This window comes from Melospiza melodia, chromosome 24 (genome assembly GCF_035770615.1).
Source record: "Melospiza melodia melodia isolate bMelMel2 chromosome 24, bMelMel2.pri, whole genome shotgun sequence".
Taxonomy (NCBI): Eukaryota; Metazoa; Chordata; class Aves; order Passeriformes; family Passerellidae; genus Melospiza; species Melospiza melodia.
The window spans coordinates 11,992,926-12,015,837 of NC_086217.1; the positions used below are offsets into that span (position 1 = coordinate 11,992,926).

Here is a 22,912-nt window from a genome sequence, read left to right on the forward strand (position 1 = left end):
GGGCCCTGCCACACACAGGGATGGCACAGGGGACCCTGCCACACACAGGGATGGCACGGAGACCCTGCCACACACAGGGATGGCACAGGGGACCCTGCCACACACAGGGATGGCACAGGGACCCTGCCACACACAGGGCCAGCAGCACCTTCAGCCTGTATTTACCACAGGGGACACAGAGGTGCTGCTGGGCAGTGCCACACGCTGGCACAGGTCGCCCTGGCTGTTCCCTGGTGCCACCCCTGGGCTGGCAGACACGGTGGCCCTGCCAGGCTGGCACAGCTGGAGGTTCCTCTGCTGCCTCCTGCTCTCCCCATGTGATGGTGCCAGCCCGGCCGTGCCACGCTGGGCTCTGCCAGCACCACACCTGGCACAGCAGCAGCAGCAATAGCACACAGGGGAACAGTGCCCAGCTGCCTTGCCCTGTGTGATGGGAAGGTGGCACAGGGCACTCCAGGGGCAGCACCAGCCTCCCTGCACACAGAGGTGCCCCCAGCACCCTGGCCTGGCCACTTTGCCCTCCCTCCATCCCTTCGGATGCTCCCAGCTGCCGCCTGCCAGGGGAGCAGCTCTGAGAGCAGCACCTCGTGCCCATCACTGTCACACACTGTCCCATCACTGTCCCACACTGTCACCTCCCTGCCACCACCTCTGCCCCGGGACAGCGGCACCACGACACCTGAGAGCCACAACAGCCCCAGCCCAGGCAGGGCTGCACCTGCTGCAGGCAGCCCAAGCTTCTCTGAGCTGGGAATTAAACTGGAAATTCAGGGCCCAGAGCAGCTCTGCTGCCTCTTCACGGCTATCAGTTATTTTTAGCGTGCTACAATATTTATTAAGAGATGCACAAAATGGAGCAAACCAACAAAAGCAGCAAGACTTGGTGACATGCCAGACTTCAAAGGGGGATTATTCTGGGGCTGGACCCGCTCGTGGCTCCCAGCCTGCTCTGAGCAGCCCCGAGAGCAAAACCCAGCGCAGGGCTCGTGCCAGAGCCAGCAGCTTTTGGGTCTCCCCACACTGCACCAACCCGGCCGAGGGAAAGAGCACCAGTGAGAAACGGATTAAAAACCCGCTTTGCGACCAACAACCCCGTTTCAAAGAGAATTTTTCCCTCCAAAATGAGAAAATGCAGGGCGAACACCCATGGCCATGAGGAGGAGTCAGCGCAGGGAGCTGAGCCCACACAGGGGGAAGGGATGGAGGGCTGGGCATCACCCTAAAGCAGAGGCAGGGGGCATGGCACTGGGAATGCCAGGCAGCGCCAGCGCAGAGGCACAGGAGGAGGCAGCAGCAGCCTGGGCACACAGAGGAGGAGGAGGAGGAGGAGGAGAGCTGGGGAAGGCTCCTGCAGCAGCGGGCTCAGGACAGCAGCAGCCGCCTCCTCCCGGGTATTATTAGCCGGGAACAGCACAGGGACAGAGCCCAGAGCAGCAGCCTGGCACTGGTGATGGGAGCTGGGGAGTGCCAGCCCCGGTGCCAGTCCCGGTGCCAGCCTGCAGAGCACCCAGCCTTGGTGCCAGCCCCAGTGCCAGCCTGGAGAGCCCCCAGCCCCAGTGCCAGCCCCAGTGCCAGCCTGGAGAGCTCCCAGCCTCGGTGCCAGCCCCAGTGCCAGCCTGGAGAGCCCCCAGTCCCGGTGCCAGCCTGCAGAGCCCCCAGCCCCGGTGCCAGCCCCGGTGCCAGCCTGGAGAGCCCCCAGCCCCAGTGCCAGCCCCAGTGCCAGCCTGCAGAGCCCCCAGCCCCAATGCCAGCCCCAATGCCAGCCCGCAGAGCCCCCTGCCCCTCCAGCCCAGCCCTGCTGTGCCTGCATGCACCAAGCCCTGCTGCCCGCACTCACCCACAGCATGGGCAGCCCCACAGGAGGTTCTGCCCCAGGGGAAGGGGCAGGGGAGCTCCCCCGCCTGCACAGCCCCATTTCTGGAAGGAAAGCACAACCCTGACAGCACCCGAAATAGCAGGAGCACACACAGACCCTGATTGCCATTCATTAATTAATTAATTTCCCCCCCCCCCATCCTGCCTAATTTACTAACTGGGCCACCAAGGAGGAGAAGGTGAGGAGTGAGGAGAGCTCGGCTGCAGCTCGTTTGGCTCATTCTCCCTGCAGGATCCCCGGGCCAGGCTCCAGCCCGGACACCACACACGGAACAGGGAGGGACAGACCCCGATCCTGGCAGCGCTCGGGCTCCAGCAGCACTGGAACCACAGGCCCCAGCCTTACTGACACCCAGGCTGGTTCTGCAGGGCTGCCGAGCCTGTCTCAGCCCGTCGGAACACGCCGCTCCGCAGCGCAGCAGAGCCCACGCTCCAAACTGGGTGCTCAGAGCTTTATATACCTCATGGAAATGTGCTCTGTGTGCCGTTGATTTACCCACAGCCTGGCTTTACACGCCGCTCCGGCACAAAATGGCGAGCCACGCTCCCTGCTCACGGGGTGCTTCAGTTTGGGTTCGCTCAGAGTGACAGCGGGATTGCAGATAACGCCCGGGAAGGCAGATTTAAATCAAAATCCTGTTCAATATGCCAGATGCACGGGGGGAAGAGTAACACACAAAGCACGGCGTGAGATCTCAGGGCTGCACTCCAAGCAGAGGCTCTGCCTTGCCCAGGAGCGAGGTTTCGCTGCAGCCAGGTGCCCACAGGACCCCGGGGCAGGATGGAGACCTGTTCTCATCTCCATTCCCCAGAAACGGGGAAATCTCAGCCACCCCTCGCTGAACCACAGCCAAACACGGCTTGGATGGCGTCCCTGATCCCTGAAAGGGCTGGGGGAAGGGGCTTCCCTGCCAGGCTCAGCAGCTTTCCAAACCCCCCTGACAAGCACAAAGCACTGCAAACTGAGACCTTGACTGATTGAGGTTGTCAGCTCCAAACTCAAACACGTTAAGAATCATCTAAATAAAATCCCCGTTTGAAGGAGGAGAGAGAAACCCCACTTGTGATGCGAGCAGGGCTGGTGGCCGTGCCCAAAGCCAGAGCACACCCCAGAGCCGCCCAGGAGCTCTGAAAACCTTTTCTGGGTTTCTAGGTTGGAGAGGCCTCAAATAACTCCCCCGTGCCGCGGCCCCCCTCCCGCAAACACTGCCAGTGCAGCGGGAGCCGCTGACCTAATTAGCAGTGTCAGCACGTGGGGCACAGCCCTGGGCACTGGGAGCCTGCCAGGACGTGCCACGGGGCCAGGCTGGCACAGGCAGGGCTCCTGGGCACCCCTGGTACAGAGGGGCTCAGCCAGGGACCCCCGTGGTGGGCACAGGAGCGGGGATGGAGCCACAGAGGGCAGTGACAGTGCCAAAGCCACCCTGCCATGCTGGGCAGTGCCAAAGACAAAGCCACCCTGCCACAGAGGGCAGTGCCAAAGCCACCCTGCCATGGTGAGCACTGGCAAAGCCAAACCCATTCCTGCCACAGTGGGCAGTGCCTGTGCCAAAGCCACCCTAGCATGGAGGGCAGTGCCAGTGCCACCCTGCCATGGTGGCAGTGCCAAAGCCACCCTGCACAGAAAGGCAGGGAGGGCACACAGAAAGGCAGAGAGGGCACAGAGCCCTGCCACCTCCCCAAGGCCAGCAGCTCAGTGATGGAGATCAAGGAGCAGCTGAGGAATGCTGAGCCCTGAGCTGCAGGAGCTGCAGGAGCTGCAGGAGCTGCAGGAGCTGCAGGAGCACACAGCGCTGCCAGTGCAGGTGGAGCAGCTCCAGCCCAGCCTCTGATCAGCCCAGCCTGGCTGGGAATTGAGTTCAGAGCTGCCATCCCAGCCAGGAACGTGCAGACAGGGGGAACAGCGGCCAAGGGCTGAGCTCCACGCTGAAATCATCACTCCAGATCATTCCTGGTGTGTTGGGCACCCACCAGGCTGAGCCGAGCACCGGCCCCAGGGACAGGAGGGGACCCTGAGCAGGCAGGAGCTGCCCTGGGGTCACCAGCACAGCCCAGCCCTGAATTTTGGGGCCAGAAAGCCAAGGGGAGCACACAGCAGGCATGATTCCACCAAACATCAGGAGGGATGCAGGGCAGGGAGGGCTGTGCCCGCTGCAGCTCCCACGCCATGGAAGGGTTGGGCAGGAGCAGTGAGAAAAGAGAAAGGAAAGGTCAGGGAAGGGAGAGGATCGATGCAGCAGCCTGAAATACCTGGGAGGAGCAAACACAGAGAGAAGGGAGGCTTTGCTTAGGCAGCCACGGGGGAGAAGAGCTGGAAATGGGATAGGGTAAAATAGAAGTTGGGTTGATGAGCAGGGGAAGGGCATCTGAGCAGGCAAAGCTGCTGAAACCCCAGCACACGCAGAGGCAAAGCGAGGGATCCTTTTCCTCATTCCCAAAATGAGGAAAATTCACAGATTCCGCAGAGCTTTTCCCCACTCCCAAACTGCTGCTTGTGGGGCACCTGGCAGGGCCTGGAGCAGCCTTGGGGGTGGCACTGTCCCCTCCCGCAGCCCCCCAGCCCCGTGTGCCACCCGGGCAGGCTGGGGGCTGTGTCCAGCCAGGAACAGCCACACGGGATCCCAGTCTGGGGCTGTCCCAGCCTCCTCCACTGCCAGGAACGAGAGCAGAGCTGGGGATGAGCCCTGACCCAACCTCTCCTGTGCTGTGGCACATGAAACAACAGCCCCACAGCAGGGAACGGCCACACACAGCCCAAACACATCTCCCTGCCTTCTGTGGGCTACTGACCCTGCAGGAGCCCCCAGAACCACAGCAGAGCCTGCAGGTGTCCCAGGAAGCCCTGATGTGCTCCCCATCACTGAGGGCAGCCCTGATGTGCTCCCCATCACTGAGAGAAGCCCCTGATGTGCTCCCCAACACTGAGGGCAGCCCTGATGTGCTCCCCATCAGCCTCCCCTGCTCAGCTCCATGGGATCAGAGCTGGCCAGGGCTGCTGATGGATATCCAGGGTGATGGCAAAGGCAGAGCAGGGAGCCAGGGGAGGGAGGCAGCCCCAGAGCTGGGCACGCCAGGCTGCCCCCTCCCCTGGGCAGGGCTGTCTGCCCTGGTTTGTCACATCTGCAGCAGCCCCAGCCCTGCACACATGGGCTGTTACATAAAACCCAGAGAGCAGAGCAGAGGGGAATGCTGGCTCCAGCCAGCCTCACCTTTCCTTACCCAAACCCTTCCCCAGTGCAGGGACAGCGTGAGCAGCAGCTCAGTCTGCACAGTTCTGGTACCAAGGGCCCATGGCACAGCCCTGAGCTGCACAGGACATCCCCTGGATCCAGGGGCAGCCACAGCCCCTCTGGCACCCTCTGCCAGGACCTCACCCTGACAGGAATGGGAATTTCTGCCAATATCCCATCCAGCCCTGCCCTCTGGACAGCCATTCCCCCTGTCCTGTCACTCCACACTTTGTCCCAAGTCCCTGTCTTGGAGCCTTAGATACTGGAAGGGGCTCTTCTCTTCTCTTCTCTTCTCTTCTCTTCTCTTCTCTTCTCTTCTCTTCTCTTCTCTTCTCTTCTCTTCTCTTCTCTTCTCTTCTCTTCTCTTCTCTTCTCTTCTCTTCTCTTCTCTTCTCTTCTCTCCCTCAGCCTCAATCCCAGCCAAACCTGGTCAGAGTCCCCTGGAGCTGCTGAGCTCAGAGTCCTTCCCCATTTGACTTTCACACCAACCTCATAACCTGGTTTGTGCAGACTCTGCCATTTCCAGCTGCCTGACCTACACCTAAAATTATTTCTCCTGATGGGAATACCCAAATGAGGTTTCAATGACAAAAAGCTGATAAAACCCCACAGGTTATCTGGCACAGTGGTGTTTAATGTTTGAAATATTCCCATTTGGAGCAGGGCTGGGTGAAGGCAGGGGCTGAGCTCGGCCCCAGTGTCACCTGGGCCAGGCAGAGCCTTTCAGGACAAACAGCCAGCCCCAGCTCTGCTGTTTAAGCTGAATTACAGCCAGTTTTGTCTCAGCCCCACGCAGAAATCCAATTGCTCACAGTGCTAATATGATTTGATAAATACTTTGAACCGACATAACTTCATTGCTGAGCTGCTGATTCAATCCAGGTCCCAAACCCATCATGACCTTGATTTCATGGCCTGATCACAACCAGCCTTTAATGAAATTACAGCACTTGAGCTTCCTTGGCCATTGTTTAATCTTAATATTGTTCTCATTCCTCTTCATCAGAGCTGTGAAGTGAGTGGGGTTGGCTTGTTCTGGTTTTCAGCAGGGTCAAGCCCCACCTCAGTCACTCAGTGAGGAAGATGAGGCACGTGAGGCTCCCAGCCCTCACTCCTGGCGTGGAACAGCAGCTCAGGGCTGATTCCCAAGGAATAAAAGCCTGGTTTAATGTGACACTCAGCAGAAATAACCACAACCCCAGCACTGCTGCTGCCCTGGGAGCTGGAACAGCTCCTGCAGCCCTTGGAGCTGGCTCACAGCGGCTCAGTGAGGCTGGGCTGCAACACCCATTGGGAAAACTCCCCAAAAGCAGCAGGAGACAGGGCCAGGTGATTTGGGACGTGCAGAGCAGCCTGGACCAGCCCTGTCCATGCCATGAGGGGATGGTGCAGCTGAGGAGCAGCCTCCAGCAAGAACCTGTGAGCATCTCACCCCCTCCAGCCCTGCTCCAGAGCCTCTGCTCCCCGTGTGCAGTCCCTGCTGGACCCCAGGGTTTATTTCTGTTCATAAAGGGGAGCAGCTGAGTGGGACAGGTGAGAATGGGACAGGTGGGATGTCTGAGCTCCTGCTCTGGGCTCTCTGATCCATCCAGCAGGGTGGGAGCACAGCCCAGGGCTGTCCCCCCTGCCAAAAGCAGGGCCAGGGTGGCCCCCGAGCTGCTCTGACTCTGGCACACATTACATAAAGCCCGGGGTCCCTGCAGGACAGCCCTGTCACTGTCACCACGTGTCCCCTCTCCCCAGCAGGTGGTGACAGGCTGTGGTCACTCCACAGGTGGTGCAGAGGCAGAGAGGAGCCAGCCCTGCTTCCTGCAGCATTAAACATGAATGGAGATGATGACAGAGCACCAGACTCCTGGCTGGCAGCTGCTCCAGCAGCTTCACAGCACCAGCCTCCAGAAGAGCAAGATGTGACTGCTGCCTGCAAGGAGGTGACACTTCCCCCAGCAGCAGCTTCTCCCACGAGGAGAAGGAACCAGGGCATGGGGAGACTGCAGCAGCCCTGGCTGGTGGGGCTGTGCTCCCCTGGCACAGCCTGGAGCAGCATCAGCACCCCAAAGCCATCAGCACAGCATCAGCACCCCAAACCCATCAGCATCCCAAACCCATCAGCACAGCATCAGCACCCCAAACCCATCAGCACCCCAAAGCCATCAGCACCCCAAACCATCCCCAGGGGCTGCAGCAGCTCCCAGGACACCACCAGGGCTTGGGCAAGGGGCCACAGGGGTGGCTTGGGGCCAGCTCAACACACCTGGCAATGAACCAGTTTGTGCCACTCCCCCAGCACAAACGTCACTCTGCCAGAGACTAAATGCCACCAAATGCCCCCAAATTCACCCCCAGTGTCCAGGTGCCCTTCAGCAGACCCAGATCTCTGACATGTGAGGAACAGCTCCTGGTGCCAACACCACACACCCCTGCCCTGGGCACAGGACCAAACCATTCCTGCTGCAGGAATTCACCTTCCCTGTCCCAGCCCCCCTGGTGCCACCCTGGTTCTGTGCCAGCCTGGGCACCCTGGGGCATCAGGAACCCCTGGGGATCCCTGGATGGGGCCGAGCCCACAGGGAGGAGGGCACAGCAGAGGGCACAGAGGGCACAGCACAGGGCACAAACCCCTATTCTGGATCCCACGAGTGGCACAGCCCCTGGGCACTGCCAGGAGGTGCCCGGGGTGCCCCTCAGTGAGAGCCAAGCCTGGCATCCCCTCTGTGGGAGCCGTGCCACCCCCGTGCCCACCCCCAGCACACATCACACCGCTCTGATTCACCACTGCCACCCCCGCAGGAGGGGGCACGGGCACAGAAAACGCACAGGAAAACACCAGAAACACAAGAAACCACCAAAACCACCAGAAAACACCAAACCCCACCCTCCTGGGCACCATGGAGCGGGCACAGCAGGAACTGATGCTCCTGGGACCATTGCTGGGGTGACAGCAGTGGCACAGGAGGCTGCAGCAGGGGTGGGCAGCTCCAGCCCCACTGTGCCCTGTGCCCATGGGAACAGCCTGTGCCAGGGCTGGCTGCCACCCACACCTTCCCCGGGGCCTTGGCACAGCCCCACCAGCCCCAGGGGTGTTCCCCAGTGTCCCCAGCCCTGCCTGCAGCTCCTTATCCCTCTGGTGTCCCCCAGGTGTCCCCAGCCGTACACCTGCAGCTCTCATTGTCCCCCTGATGTCCCCAGGTGTGTCCCCAGCCGTACCTGCAGCTCCTTGTCCGAGTATTTCTGGGGGTTCTTGCTGCCCTGGCTCTTCTTGCGCAGCTTCTTCAGCTCAGCCTGGCACTTGTCCAGCGAGTCCCCCTTGCTCCTCTGCTCCGTCTGGTACTTCTTCAGGGCAGCCTGGAACCACAGGGGACAGCTCTGAGCCCTGCCAGTGCCAGGGGGCACAGGGACAGAGCCACAGGGCCCAGGGGACACAGGGGACACTGTCCTGGATGTGGTGACACCCAGCCGTGAGCAGAGGGACCCCCAAAACCCAGAGAGCACACAGGGGACACAGGGGGCACTGTCCTGGGCATGGTGACACCAGTGACACCCAGCTCTGGGAAAGGGGCACCCTCAAAGCCCAGGGGACACAGGGGGGACACACAGGGGACAGGGGGACCCCCATAGCCCAGGGCACACTGTCCTGGGCATGGTGCCACCCAGCTGTGGGCAGGGACAGGAGCTGTGGCTCGCCGTGCCACAGGAAAGCCCCAGGGCAGTGCCAGACTGACAGACACACGGACACACGGACTCACACTCAGGTACCGGGAGTCCAGCTCCACCTTCTGCTCCAGCTGCGTCAGGAGCTCGTTGTGGAAGGACTTGAGCTGCAGGAGAGAGGAAACACACAGGGATTGCTTGGGGGGCACTGGGACGGGCACAAAGAGGATGCCCAAGCACTGCAGAGCCTCTGGAGCTCAGCAAAGCCGTGCCAGAGGGGCTGGTGGCATCTGGACAATGCATTTCCCAGCGCCCTGGCACGCCAGGCTGGGCACTCACCATCTCCTCCAGCTGGTTCTGGATCTGCCTGTGCACCTCGGCCATCTGGAACAGCACGTCCCCTGCAAGACAGCACAGGGAGGGCTTGGGGCACCGAGCACAGGGGCACCCAGGGCGGGGCAGCAGCCAGGAGGGCACCCCAGACACACCTGGGGGTGCCCCTGCGCCCACCCTGGGGAGCTGCAATGAGCCCACCTGGGACACTGGGACAGACTGACAAACCTTGGGGGGCAGGGGGGAACCAGGAGCAGGACCCCAAAGCCAGGGGCAGCCCTTGCCCCCAGGCCCAGCACAGGGACGGGCACAGCCCTGGCACTCAGAGCAGGGCACAGGACAGGCACAGCCCCGGGATCCCCCCTGCACCCACAGAATCCCAGCTCTGTTCTGGCACTTCCTCTCATTTTCCTGGCTTTCCCCGAGCTGCAGCCCACGCCCAGCGCTGTTCCTGCAGGAAGGGCTGTGTCCTGCCTCAGCAGCAGCCCAGACACACTCAGAGCATCCCCCAGGAGCACAGGCAGCACCAGGAGCCCTGTGTGTGGGTCAGAGGGATGGCCCAGCCCTGTCAGCTCCTCTCAGGGCTGCCTCTGCAAGCTTTTCCTCCCACCATGGCAGGCTGCAGCTTCCCAGGAGGCTCCCAGCCCCTGTGGGGCTGTTTGTACATGAAGGCAGCATCTTCCTGGGGTGAGGAATGAGGGGGAGCCTCCCCCAGCACAGCTGGGTCAGCCCCAGCCTGTCCCCAACGTCCCTGGGCACGTGGGCCACGGCCCAGCTGAGTGCCAGCACCGCCAGGAACAACCTCCCTGTGCCCTCCTGCCCGCAGCAACCCCTGCTCTGCACCACACTCTGCGTCCCAAACCCTTCTGCAAACACTGAAATCCCTTCCTGGGCAGGCTGTGCCCCCTCTGCTGCAGTGCCAGGCCTGGCTGTGGCACTGCCTGTGCCCCTGAGCTGCAGCAGTGCCCAGGGTGCCCCACAAACAAAGGGAGAGGTGCCCAGGGCGCCCCACAAAGGGAGGGATGCCCAGGGCGTCCAGAAACAAAGGGAAAGGTGCCCAGGGTGCCCCACAAACAAAGGGGGGGATGCCCAGGGGGTCCCACAAAAGGACCTGTGTTGCAGACATCTTTTTCACTAAAATTTTTTTCTTTAAGATTTTCCCTTCTGGGAAGCTGAGGCCTCAGAAAATGAATGGGAACAATGGTTATCTGCTGCTGTGGAATGCAACAGGTAGATTCTTGATTAGGCCATCTTGAATGTTTATAATTAATGGCCAATCAAGAAGGAGCTATCTCAGACAAGAGTCCGAGAGAGCTGCCTTTGTTTTCATTCTTTTTGCTTCTTTTGTATTCTTAGCTTAGCTAGCCTTCTGAAGAAACCTTTTTCTTCTGCTTCTTTTTAGTATAGTTATAATGTAATATATATATATATTAAAATAATAAATCAAGCCTTCTGATCATACAGTCATCATTCTCGTCTCTCCTCTCATCCTGAAAACCCCTGTGACCACGGTCACAGACCTGCACACTGTGAGCTGCTTCACAAAACCCTACAGAGCGTGGGGGACTGAACATCTCCCCCCAAACCCATCCCAGAGCCACAGGGATGAACTGAACTGCGACCAAGGGACACCACGGCAGCTGGGAAACCTCAGGAGCCCAAAATGTGCCCTGGACAGGAGCCTGTGGCTCTGTGCCAAGGTGAAATTGTGGGGGAACACCCCGGGGTGGCAGGGCCGGGTTCGGGGCTGTGTCCCAGCCCTGGCAGCAGCAGAGCCACCCACGGCAGGGCCGTTCCCATCAGGGATTTGGGGATTAACCCCCGAACTGCCCTGGGCGCAGGACAGAGCCAGAACACGCATCCTGCAGGAGGGGAACCACTCAGGGCACACACAGAGCCCGGCATGGCGAGGAGCGTCACACACATCTTTTCATTAAAAACCTTTCTTTACGATTTTTCCTTCTGAGAAGCCTCAGAAACGACATGTAAACAATGGTTATGTGCTACTTCAGAACGCAACAAGTAGATCTGTGATTGGTGTCGTGTAAATGTTTAAAATTAATGGCCAATCACGGCAGAGCTAGCTTTCTCTCTGTCTGAGCCACAGACCTTTGTTGGTTTCTTCTTTTTTATTCTTAGCTTAGCCTTCTGAGGAGAACTCTGTCTATTTTTTTAGTGTAGTTTTAATGCAATATATATCTTAGAACAATAAATCAAGCCTTCTGAAGCACGGAGTCAGACCCTCCTCTCCTCCCTCACCCTCAGACCCCTGTGAGCGCGGGCACAGAGGAGGAGCTGCGCTCAGGCTGACTCACAGTATCACCCTGGAGAGGAACCACAGCGCTGGAGGGCCCTGCCCTTCCACACCCACCCACGGCGGGCAAACAGGTTGTTCCACATCCCTGCTGGCACCAGGACAGGCGGCTTTGCCCCTGCACAGGGTGCAGCAGTGGCAGCCCAGCTCCCCAGGGTTTGCTCTGCAGCCCTCAGAGACCCAGAGGTTATTTTCTGACCCCCCCCCGTAAAACAGGATGTGGGTAAATTGTAATGGAAACACCAAGGATGCATTAATCACGGAGTGAACTGCTCAGAGACAGAAGGTGGGCAGGGCTGCAGCAGCCCAGGATGCCCTGCAAGGGTCAGTGCCAGGGACCATTTCCCACCAGCAGCACCATGGGTACCCCAGGATCAGGGTCGGGACTCGGGCACATGCCCCAAACACCAGCCAGCACCGACCCTGCTCACACAGCACCTCGGTGCTGAGGATCTGCTGCAGCCAAATTTAAAGCAAAACCCATCACAGGCAGAGGTGGCACCTGGGGCACGGGGTAAAGGTGGCCTTGGTGACCCTGTGGGCTTTTACAGCCTGAGCAATCCCTCTGGGAACCCCTGCAGGGTGTTTTAGTGACCCTGAGGGCTCTTCCAGCCTGAGCAATCCCTTTTGAGAGCCCCTGCAGGGTTTGTGTGTTCCCCCAGAGCAGCACAGCGTGCCCCAGGCTCAGAGCAGCCCCTTCCAGCCCAGGCCAGGCCCTGAGCTGAAGGATCTGTGTGCAGGGGGAAGGAGACGGCGTGGGGGAACCATCAGCATGGGGGAACCATGAGTGTGTGAGGGAACAGCCATCAGCTTGGGCGAACAACCAGCTTGGGGAAACAACCAGCTTGGGGAAACAAAAATCAGCTTGGGGAAACAAAAATCAGCTTGGGGAAACAGTCAGTGTGGGGGAACCATCGGCTTGGGGAAACAATCACCTTGGGGGAACCATCAACGTGGGGGAACAACAATCACCTTGGGGGAACAGTCAGTGTGGGGGAACAACAATCAGCTTGGGGACACAATCGTCGTGTGGGAACGATCAGCTCGGGGAAACAACAATCAGCTTGGGGGAACCAAACAATCAGCTTCTCCTGCGCCGCTGACTCATCCCTTTCCTCCCCACCAGGGTTTCACTTCTGCCAGCCCCAGCACTGGGCCATGTGCTGATAACTCACCGGCCCCGCCTGGCACTGCCAGGGGCAATTTTCCTTTGTTTATAACGCACCAGGTAAAGGGAGCAGCAGCAGCTTCCCAAGGCAGCCTGGCTGGGGCTCCCAGCTCATGGGTCCCATCAGGCTGGGCAGTGGCCACGGAGCCTTCCAGCTGGGAGACAGCACTGGGTGCCCCCCACAGCCCCCCGGATGAGGCCAGGGCTGGGGCTGTGCCAGGATGGACAGCCCAGTGAGTGCCCAGGAGCTGTACTGGTGGCACTGGTTAATTCAGAGCTGTACTGGTTAATTCAGGGCTGTACTGGTTGATTCAGGGCTGTACTGGTGGCACTGGTTAATTTAGAGCTGTACTGGTTAATTCAGGGCTGTACTGGTTGATTCAGGGCTGTACTGGTGGCACTGGTTAATTTAGAGCTGTACTGGTTAATTCAGAGCTGTCCTGGTGGCACTGGTTAATTCAGGTGCCCCCCAGCATCCCTGCAGGACGCCCAGCCCAGGCCCAGGGCAGGTGGGGACCCTGGGAGCTGTCACCATCGCAGGGAAGGTGACACCCAGACTCTGCACACCTCTGCCACTCGCTGGCAGCCCCAGCCAGGCCACATGGGCCTCGCAGATGCTCATTCACAACCCTCCTCCTCCTCCTCCTCCTCCCAACACAGGTGGTGAGAGAGAACCAGCCTGGGCTGTCTGCTCCTCATGGCAGGGATGGAGGCAGCAGAAAAAACCCATCAAAGGCAGCAGAAGGCTGGAAAAGCCCTTCCCAAGGCAGGAGAAAGCTGGAAAAGCCCTTCCCAAGGCAGCAGTGTTTTTCAGAGGTGTCTCTGCACCCTCATTCCTGCAGCCTCCCTTCCTCCAGCAGCACAAGCTGTCACCCACAAGGTGTCAGGTGCCTTGTTAAGCCCAAATTTAAAGTTCCCCCAATAAAGAGCTCATCTCCAGAGCAGGGACACTGCCACAAACCACAGGAAAATATTTCCTGGAGCTCTGTGTGCCCCTGGGCACTGCCCTGACTGGGTCCCAGTGGGCACCAAACCCAGCCCCAGCAGTCACAGAGCCCCTTGGGGCTGCAGGGGGACCTTGGGCACCTGTGGGATCCATCTCCACACCTGTGGGATCCATCTCCACACCTGTGCACACCTGTGGGATCCATCTCCACCCCTGTGGGATCCATCTCCACCCCTGTGCACACCTGTGGGATCCATCTCCATCCCTATGGGATCCATCTCCACACCTGTGAACACCTGTGGGATCCATCTCCACCCCATCCACACTCTGCAGGGCAGGGAGCACCTGCCCAAACCATCCCCAAACCCAATTCCAGGTTGATCCTAAAGGATCTGGTGCAGCACAAAGCCCCTGAACTGCCAGAGCCTGGAGCCAGGGATGGCCCTGGATCCATGGCAATGTCCCAGACAGGGCTTGGAGCACCCGGGACAGTGGAAGGTGTCCCTGCCATGGCAGGGGTGGGGCTGGATGAGCTGTGAAATCTCTGCCAAGCCATCAAGATCCCGATTTTAGGGTGGAAATAAAAAGTCATGATGTGCCAGGGGCTCCTTTCAGCTGCACAATGGCTCGGTAATTGCTGCCCTTTCACAGCCCAGGTGTGTCACCCAGGGCAGCTTTACCCTCCCCAGGCACCTCCAGACAGCAAAATGCACTCCCAAAATGCACCTCCCAAAACGCACCTCCCAAAACGCACCTCCCAAAATGCACTCCCAAAACGCACCTCCCAAAATGCACCTCCCAAAATGCACCTCCCAAAACGCACCTCCCAAAACGCACCTCCCAAAATGCACCCCCAGCCTGCAGGAGCTGCTCAGCCCCACATCCCGGGGGACACGCTCCAGCTCTGCTCTGCAGCACAACAAAACCCCTCCCCATGACTTTGCCACGGCCCAGTTTTGGAGAAGGACGAAAGAAATGACATTTTGAGCAGCATCCAAGGGAGCCAGGAGGAGCTGGGCAAGGGCCAAAGTCACCTGAGGACTCGAGCAGGAGCTGGAGCTGTTGGAAGGGGCTGCAAACCTTCCCTGGGCAGACACAGGCTCCTCATTTCAGATCATCTTCCCCAAAATTATTTTCCCCAATTATTTTTCCCAAATTATTTATTACTTATAGAATTATTCCCCAATTATTTTCCCTAAAACCACCACATCCAAGGGGCGAAGAACAGACCTGGGAGCCTCTCCAGGGCACAGAGCCCATCCCAAACACCAGGGACCTGCACAGGGCAGTGACTTCTGCTGCCCTGGGACAATGACAGCTCCATGGGGTTGGGGACACCCCAAAGCCCCAGTTCTGCCCACCCCAAAGCCCAGCCAGCCCCAGCAGACACTGCACCTGGAACTGAGCCCCCAGAGCCGATTAGAGCTGCAGGGCATTACTGCTGCTCCTGCTGCCACCCTTCCTTTCCCACACAGGATTATCCTGTCTGCACACAGCTCCCAAAATCCCATGGGGAATTCAGGAAATGCCCCGTGCCGGGCAGGAGCTGAGCTCCAGCGGGCTCTGTGTCCCAGGAGAGGAACCTGCAGGTGTCCCCTGCCTTGGGACACGTCCTGGGCCAGAAGGGACAGCAGGGACAAGCACCCAGCTCAGCACAGAGAGGGCTTGCAGGGAAAACAATCACCTCAGCTTTTCCCCACGCAGGAACATGAGCTGCAGTCCTGACAGAGCATCCCAGTCCTGGCTGACACCTTCACACAGCCACAGAATAACGAGGTTCAAAGAGAGCTCCGAGATCACCGAGTCCAACCTGTGCCCTGACACCTCAGCTGGATTATAGCACCCAGTGCCACGGCCAGGCTTTTTTTAAACACATGTGTGAGCACAGAAACGCTAAAATCCTCAGCATCCAGAGCTCCAGCATCAGCTCTTTGGGCCGCCCCAATCTCAGCCCCCCACTTCTCCTTCCAGCTCCATCCCAGGTCCCATCCCTGCCTTTCTGCCTGCCGGATTTTGGCAGAACAGTGACATTACACACTTCTAATCAACTGCACAGCCATAATCTCAGTGCTATCTATCCATTTGAGGAGCCTTTTCCATGGCCTCAGGTCAAAATGCAGTGCTCTCCTGGGAGTCAGAGTGTGGCACAAAATCCCAGAATAATGAGGTTGGGAAAGACCTCTAAGATCAAGTCCAACCTGTGCCTTGACACCTCAACTCTAGCACCCAGTGCCATGTCCAGTCCTTTTTTAAACACATCCAGCGATGGTGATTGTACCACCTCCCTGGGAAGAGCATTCCAGTGCTTTATTACTCTTTTGGCGACAAATTTCTTCCTAATATCCAACCTACACCTTCCCTGCTTGAAGCAGCTTTCCCTAAAAACTCATGGAAGAAAATCGCACTCAGGGAGGGAGCTGGGGACACATCATTAATGGAAACAGCAATGGAGAGAATTCCTATTTATTGCTCTAAAATGATTTCCCCACATCCCTGGCAGTGTCCCAGGCCAGGCTGGAGCACCTGGGACAATGGGGTGTCCCTGCCATGGCAGGGGTGGCACTGGAGGGGCTTTAAGGTCCCTTCCATTGGAAGGAACAATTAAGAGAATTCCTATTTCGGAATGGAAGCAGCAACCAAGAGAATTCCTATTTACAGCTCTAAAACGAATTCTCCATCCCTGGCAGTGCCCAAGGCCAGGCTGGATGGGGCTTGGAGCCCCAGCCCTGCTGACACTGCCAGCCCTGCTGGGAGGGAGCTCTGTCCCAGCTGCTCTCAGCTCCACCAATGTTATCTGGGCTCTCTCCTGCCCGGGGCAGCTGCCACATCACAGCAAACATCAGCAGCATCAGCAGAGGCTCAGGAACAGCCAGGAGCCTCCCTGGGATGTGCCCACGCCAGCAGGGGAAGGAGCAGCGATGCAGGAACACTTCATACCCCAAAATGCTCCAGCCACACACGGGGAGATGGCACCAAGGACACCAAACCCCTGTTCCGGGTGAAGAAGCAGGGCCAGGAGTGCCCAAAGCCAGGTGTGAAGGGTGAGCACAACACCAAATCCTTGTCCTTGGGTGAAGAAACATGGCCAGAGGTGCCCAAAGCCAGGATGGGGCTGCCCAGGCTCCTGCCCCTGCTCAGGCTGCCCCAAGCAGCATCTCAAACCAAAATCCTCCAGCCACATACAGGGAGATGGCACCAAGGACACCAAATCCCTGTCCCCGAGTGAGGAAAAAAGGCCAGAAGTGCCCAAATCCAGGTGTGAGCAGACCTGGCACTGCCCATGCCCCTGCCCAGGCTGCCCCAAGCTCCCTGGCAGGAGAGGAGGGCAGAGCTGGCTGTGCCCAGCCCCAGAGAGCAGCAGAGGCAGCTCCTCCAGGCTCTGCAGCACACAGGGCTCTTTGTTTTATTTATTAAACAGCAGCAGATTGCTGCAGGCAGCTCTAATCCAGCCTCGGTTTCCATAGACACCCTCGGCTTCCCCAGCACCGTTCCCAGGCAGCAGCAGCGGGGCTGGGGGAGCAGCTCTGACACCAAAGCCGAGCCCAGGGGCGCCTGCAGCCCTCAGAGCCCTTCCAGCTCCAGCTCTGCTAATTGCCTGCCCCGGAGAGAGGCTTTAATGAGTGCTTGGCCAGAGCTGCGGGAGGCAGAGGGGGAGGAGGAGGAGGAGGAGGGGCTCACCTGGGACTGCACACACAGCAGACCAAGGCCCAGTTCATTCCATGAGAGCCTTAACAAGGTGCAGCATCCCAGGGGCAGCTGGGACAGTCACCTCAGAGCATGGGGGGAGCTGGGAGAATCACCCCAAACCATAGGGGGAGCCACCTCAAAGCATGAGGGGAGCAGGGAGATTCATCCCAAACTATGGGGGGAGCTGGGAGAGTCCCCTCAAACTGAGGGGGGACCTTGGAGGGTCGCTTCAAACCACGGGCTGAGATGGGAAGGTCAACTTAGACCATGGGGGGACCTGGGAGAGTCACCCCAAAACCATGGGGAGACCTAGGAGGGTCCCCTCAAACCATGGGGAGAGCTGGGAGGGTCACCCCAAACCATGGGGGGAGCTAGGAGGGTCCCCTAAAACCATGGGGAGAGCTGGGAGGGTCACCCCAAACCATGGGGGGAGCTAGGAGGGTCCCCTCAAACTATAGGAGGACCTGGGATGGTCACCTTAGACCATGAGGGGACCTCGGAGGGTCCCCTCAAAGCATGGGGAGGACCTTGGAGGGTCCCCCCAGAGCAGGGCTGTAAGGAGGAAGGACACAGGACGATGCCTGGGCAGGAGGGAGGCTGGAAAAGCAGCTGCCCTTTAAAGGATTTCCTGAGAAATGAAAGGGGAAGAAAGGGGAAGGAGGCAGCAGCAGCCACAGCTCGTGGTGTTTGCCATGGACTGGGCAAACACAAACCCTGGCAGCGGGCACAGGGAGGCTCCAGCAGGGCAGAGCTGCTGCAGGCAGGGCACAGTCCCAGCCCCACAGCACTGGGGGACCCCCATGTGTGCCCCTTTTCCTCTGCCCTGCCCCTCCAGAGGGGCAGCTCAGCCCCGGCTCCCCGGCCAAAATCCGCTGCTTCCCCTTCTCCAAATGAGAACAAACCACCACAAAACCGCCCTGAGGCAGAGCCCTGACACTCAGGGTACCAGGGGCTTTGCAGGCTGCATTATCAGTAAATCCAGAGACACTGAGACACGGCAGGGCCAGCTCCACGCTGAGCTCCGCTCCCCAGCAGCACCAAAGATCTGCTTCACCCCTGGGAATCTCCAGCAATCTCCATTCAGCAGCAAACGGGGACTTACCCAACTCTTTTGATCCTTGGCTTTCACTGGCCAGCTCCCCCATCTTCACCAGAGCATCAAAGTACCCCTTGGCTGCATATGTCATGCCTAAAAAGCACCAAAAAGTGAGGTTATGCTCTCCTTAAAGGCTGTTGGAACTTCTGGGGCACTGAGGAGGCTCTGGACACTAAAATAAGCTAAATTACCTCCAAGGGCCCAACCCCACGGGGAGGGAGCACACAACAAACAGAGGAAAGGCAGCACAGGGAGCTGCAGCAGTGAGATTACAGGGTAATTCAGGATTTAAAAAGGTGCACGCAGGACTGTGGTGGTTTCCATTGCAGCGCAAGCATGGGGCTGCTGGGAGAACTCACTGCAGAATAATTGAATATCACAGACTTTCATTACAGCTCAGCCTTGTTTGTTGACATTCCAGCTCCACACTCGACTCTAATCAGATAAGCAGGGGGTTTCCTCTAATCACAGAACGCGCTGTACAGCCCCAGCTCCAGCTTCCAGCGCTGCCTCTGCTCTGCCCCCTGGGCTCTGCCCTTCCTCCAGCTGCCCCAGCTCAGAGCAGGGCAGGGATGAGCCAGGCCAAGTTAAAAATTACAGGAAGATCCCTGGCTGCACAGCAGGGATGTGGGAAAGGCACAGAGGCAGCGATCCCAGCGCTCATCCCAGAGTGGTGGGACAGGGCAGCACAAACAGCTCCACCTCCCCCAGGTGGTTAAACATCAGGAGAATCAATAAAAACCACAGTCCAACACAGTCCCAAGGGTCAGCAGCTCTTCCCCTGTCAGACCTGACTGTGCTGCCAGGAGGGAACCAGCAGGGAAAGGCAGCGCCAAAGCAGGAACCCCCTTCTGCTGGGATGCCCTGGGATTTGGGGAAAGATGCTGCCAGGGGCGAAGGTGCCCTGAGCCCCTGGAATTTATGGAAAGAGATGCCCTGTGCCCCTGGAATTTCTGTGTCCCTGGAATTTGGGGAAAGCTGCTGCCTGTGGTGAGGGTGCCCTGTGCCCCTGGAATTTCTGTGCCCCAGGAATGTCTGGAAAGCTGCCGCCTGTGGTGAGGGTGCCCTGTGCCCCTGGAATTTCTGTGCCCCAGGAATGTCTGGAAAGCTGCTGCCTGTGGGGAGGGTGCCCTGTGCCCCTGGGATTTCTGTGCCCCTGCTGCCTGTGTGGAAGGTGCCCTGTGCCCCCTCGCCGGGGCTCAGAGGGCCCTGGGCAGTGGAGCTGGACGGGCACTGCCCCGTCACGCTGAGTGAGCCATTAAACCCCAGCTCAGAGCAGTGCCCAGCTGGCAGGACGCTGTGTCCTGTGTCTGCACCTGGGGACAGGGGGAGGGCTCAAAAACCCTCCTGGGAACGGCCAGGAGCTCACCTGAGCTGAAAGGAAGGGAAAGGAAGGGAAAGGAAGGGAAAGGAAGGGAAAGGAAGGGAAAGGAAGGGAAAGGAAGGGAAAGGAAGGGAAAGGAAGGGAAAGGAAGGGAAAGGAAGGGAAAGGAAGGGAAAGGAAGGGAAAGGAAGGGAAAGGAAGGGAAAGGAAGGGAAAGGAAGGGAAAGGAAGGGAAAGGAAGGGAAAGGAAGGGAAAGGAAGGGAAAGGAAGGGAAAGGAAGGGAAAGGAAGGGAAAGGAAGGGAGCAGGATCCTCCCCAAAGGTCAGGTCCCAACCCTGACGCTTCAGGCGCCAAAGGGAATATTTCCCCCCTGGCTGAAGGTGATGACAGGCTCTGCCCCACGGGCATTTTCACTGGGATTATTCCAAAATCAAATCCAGGAGACACGTGCAGCTCTGAAGGGTGCAGAGCCCTCCCTGGAAAAACACAGCTCTGGGTGGAGCAGAGCTTAAAGCTCCTTTAAACCCAGCAGAGGAGGGCCCGGGCAGTGCACAAAGCCAGTTTAAGTCAAAATAGCCCATTTTGGGGTTTAATCAATTCCTAGCTTCCTTTTGATCACTTAAATCCACACCTCCCTAATGGCTCCCGATAGGATCCTGCATTCCCAATCAAGAGCTGCCATCAACACTTTGGGGCTTTTCCCTTCTCTTCATTCTTCTGGGCAATTTAAACATTTCAACAGCACCTCTTTAAACAGGGCTTAAAACCTCCATTCTCAATACTTTAAACAAACATTTAAAGAACTGTTTGCAGATGTGTTTTGGTATCCTGCTGCCTCCCAGCATTTTCTCCCTGCAATCCCTCCTGGATCCATGGCCTTGCACATCACCACCCTCCAATTCCTTCCCCATGGGAACAAGGAACTTTTCCACAAAAACCCCCAAGATTTTCAACAAAAACCCCAAAGATTTTCCACAAAACCCCCCCCAAAGATTTTCAACAAAAACCCCCCCAAAGATTTTCAGCAAAAACCCCAAAGATTTTGCAGCTTTCCCCCTCCCCAGCCTGGCAGCCCCAATGTCACTTACTTGCTAAGGCTTTTTCATAGGTCTTCCCCATAGAAATGAAATTCCTGAGGCTGGGGTTGAACTGCTCCATGATCGTCTAAAGGGGAGAGAACATGGGATTAGCAGGGGTGATGGGGAGTGGGGTGAGCAGCTCTGTCCTGATAAATACAAAAAGAGAACAACAGCAAAAAATAATCCTCACATCTCCCTACTAGAGGCCCCAGGATCCTCCACTGAGGAAGACCATGGTGCGTCTGAGACCACGAGGGACAGGAATAAGGAACAAGGGGGGTCTGTAGTGCCCCAGCACCAGGTGCTTCCCCGGGAGAGGAAAGTGAACGCACCAACCAGAAAATTACCAGATATATCAAAAATAACCATAATAGCAACTGTAGGTGGCTGTTTGGGGCAGCAGCAGCCTCAGACCAGCCAGGGAGGTGACCCAAGAGCTGGGGATGGTGGCAGGTGATGTCCCAACCCCAGGATGGGCACAGAGAACAGAATCCCAAATGTGCAGCCAGGGTGGGGCAGAGCAGAGCCCTCAGCAGCCCCTGAGCTGTGCCAGGGATGGCACCAGGGCCCCTTGGCGCTGCCCAGGATGGGCTGAGCATGGGCAGCACTCCCTGAGCTGTGCCAGGGACGGCACCAGGGTCCCCTGGCACTGCCCAGGATGGGCTGAGCATGGGCAGCACTCCCTGAGCTGTGCCAGGGACGGCACCAGGGTCCCCTGGCACTGCCCAGGGTGAGGGTGAACACACCCTGAGCTCTCCCGCCTGGCCCCAGGGCCCTCAGCTCGGATGGGGGAAGGAATAATCGGCTCAGGAGAACAAGGAGGGCTCTGTGTGCGCACAGCCCTCCCCAGCAGGGCCCTCGGCCCACCCCAAAATCCCAGATCCCCATTCCTGCCTGGATCCTCTGCACCCAGCCCAGCCCCAGAGCTGGGCCCGAGCCCCCGCCCCACCTCGGGGACCCCGTCCTGCCCAGGTGGCACCAGAAAATGGAGCTGGGAGTGCCCCTGAGAGGGGATGCACCACGGGCACTGGTGCTGGGAATGGGGGGCAATTCCTGCTGGGAACAGGGGCAATTCCTGGGGCATTGCTGCTGGGAATGGGGCATCCCTGCTGGGAATGGGGGCAATTCCTGCTGGGAATGGGGGCAATTCCTGGGGCATTGCTGCTGGGAATGGGGCATCCCTGCTGGGAATGGGGCATCCCTGCTGGGAATGGGGCATCCCTGCTGGGAATGGGGGCAATTCCTGCTGGGAATGGGGGCAATTCCTGGGGCATTGCTGCTGGGAATGGGGCATCCCTGCTGGGAACAGGGGCTCTGCACCCCCAGGCTGCTGGCAGAGCCCCAGCCCGGGCAGGGAGGGAAGGCAGGCAGACACTTATAGGGAATAAGCTGATTAAGCATCTGTCACCTCATCTCAGGCTGCCCCAACACTATAAAGCTCATTTTCTGCCCGAGGCATTTTTATCCCAGTCAGTCCCTGCTGCCTGGGCCTTGAATTGTCTCCCCACGTGTGCAGGGCTCAGCCAGAGCCCTTTTGGGGCTCCTGTGGGCAGGATCTGCGTGGGGCACAGCCAGAGGGGTGCATCGCCCCAGTGCTGCTGTTTCAGGAGGGATCTGCTCGTCCTGCCAGGCTGGGGATGTCCCCACAGCACCAGCCACCACCGCAAAGGGCAGGAGATGATTGATGAGGCTAACGAGGAGCTGCCCCGCTAATTGAGGCTGCAGGCCAACACCAGGGCCCCTGGAAGCCGTTTTGGGGCAGCTCAGAGCACTTTGGTGGATGTGCTCAGCCTGAGAGGAGAGAAACGAACCTGTAGCAACAAGCCAGGTGCTCTCCGCCCGCAGGAGACAATTGCAGAGCAGTTAATTAGCACTGGAGGATTGCTCCATCCTGCCCACATCAGGTTTAGCTCCAGTCCAAAATGCTCCTGGGCTGTCCCATGGATCAGCCAGAGGCTGGGATCAGTGGCCATGGCAGGGACAGGGACACAGCCCCTGCCCCACGCTCGGGCTCAGCCCAAGCTCTCTGAGCCTGAGCAAGAGTTAAGCAGCAGAAATGTTGGCAGAATTTCTGCAGGGAGGAGATTTTTGGGCGGCTCGCAGGTTCGGAGCAGTGTTTGTGTACGAGGACGTGCACGGGGATATGTAAATAGTGTGATTTTCTCAGCAGTGCCCGTGTAAACACATCGTCCTGAGCATGAAACCCGG

The 22,912-nt window shown here is 58.7% G+C and overlaps 1 protein-coding gene across 8 annotated transcripts in view; it reads right to left on the reverse strand.

Moving 5' to 3' along the window:
• BAIAP2 (BAR/IMD domain containing adaptor protein 2) overlaps positions 1-22,912 on the reverse strand; it is a 40,348-nt gene that overhangs the window by 12,011 nt on the left and 5,425 nt on the right. For all 8 annotated transcript variants that reach the window (XM_063175540.1, XM_063175538.1, XM_063175536.1 and 5 more), the window contains exons 2-6: positions 20,714-20,789; positions 18,307-18,393; positions 9,096-9,157; positions 8,852-8,923; positions 8,313-8,450 (exon numbers count right to left, since the gene is read on the reverse strand). In XM_063175540.1, the coding sequence (XP_063031610.1) occupies positions 8,313-8,450; positions 8,852-8,923; positions 9,096-9,157; positions 18,307-18,393; positions 20,714-20,789 (435 nt within the window). The remainder of the gene's footprint in view (positions 1-8,312; positions 8,451-8,851; positions 8,924-9,095; positions 9,158-18,306; positions 18,394-20,713; positions 20,790-22,912) is intronic.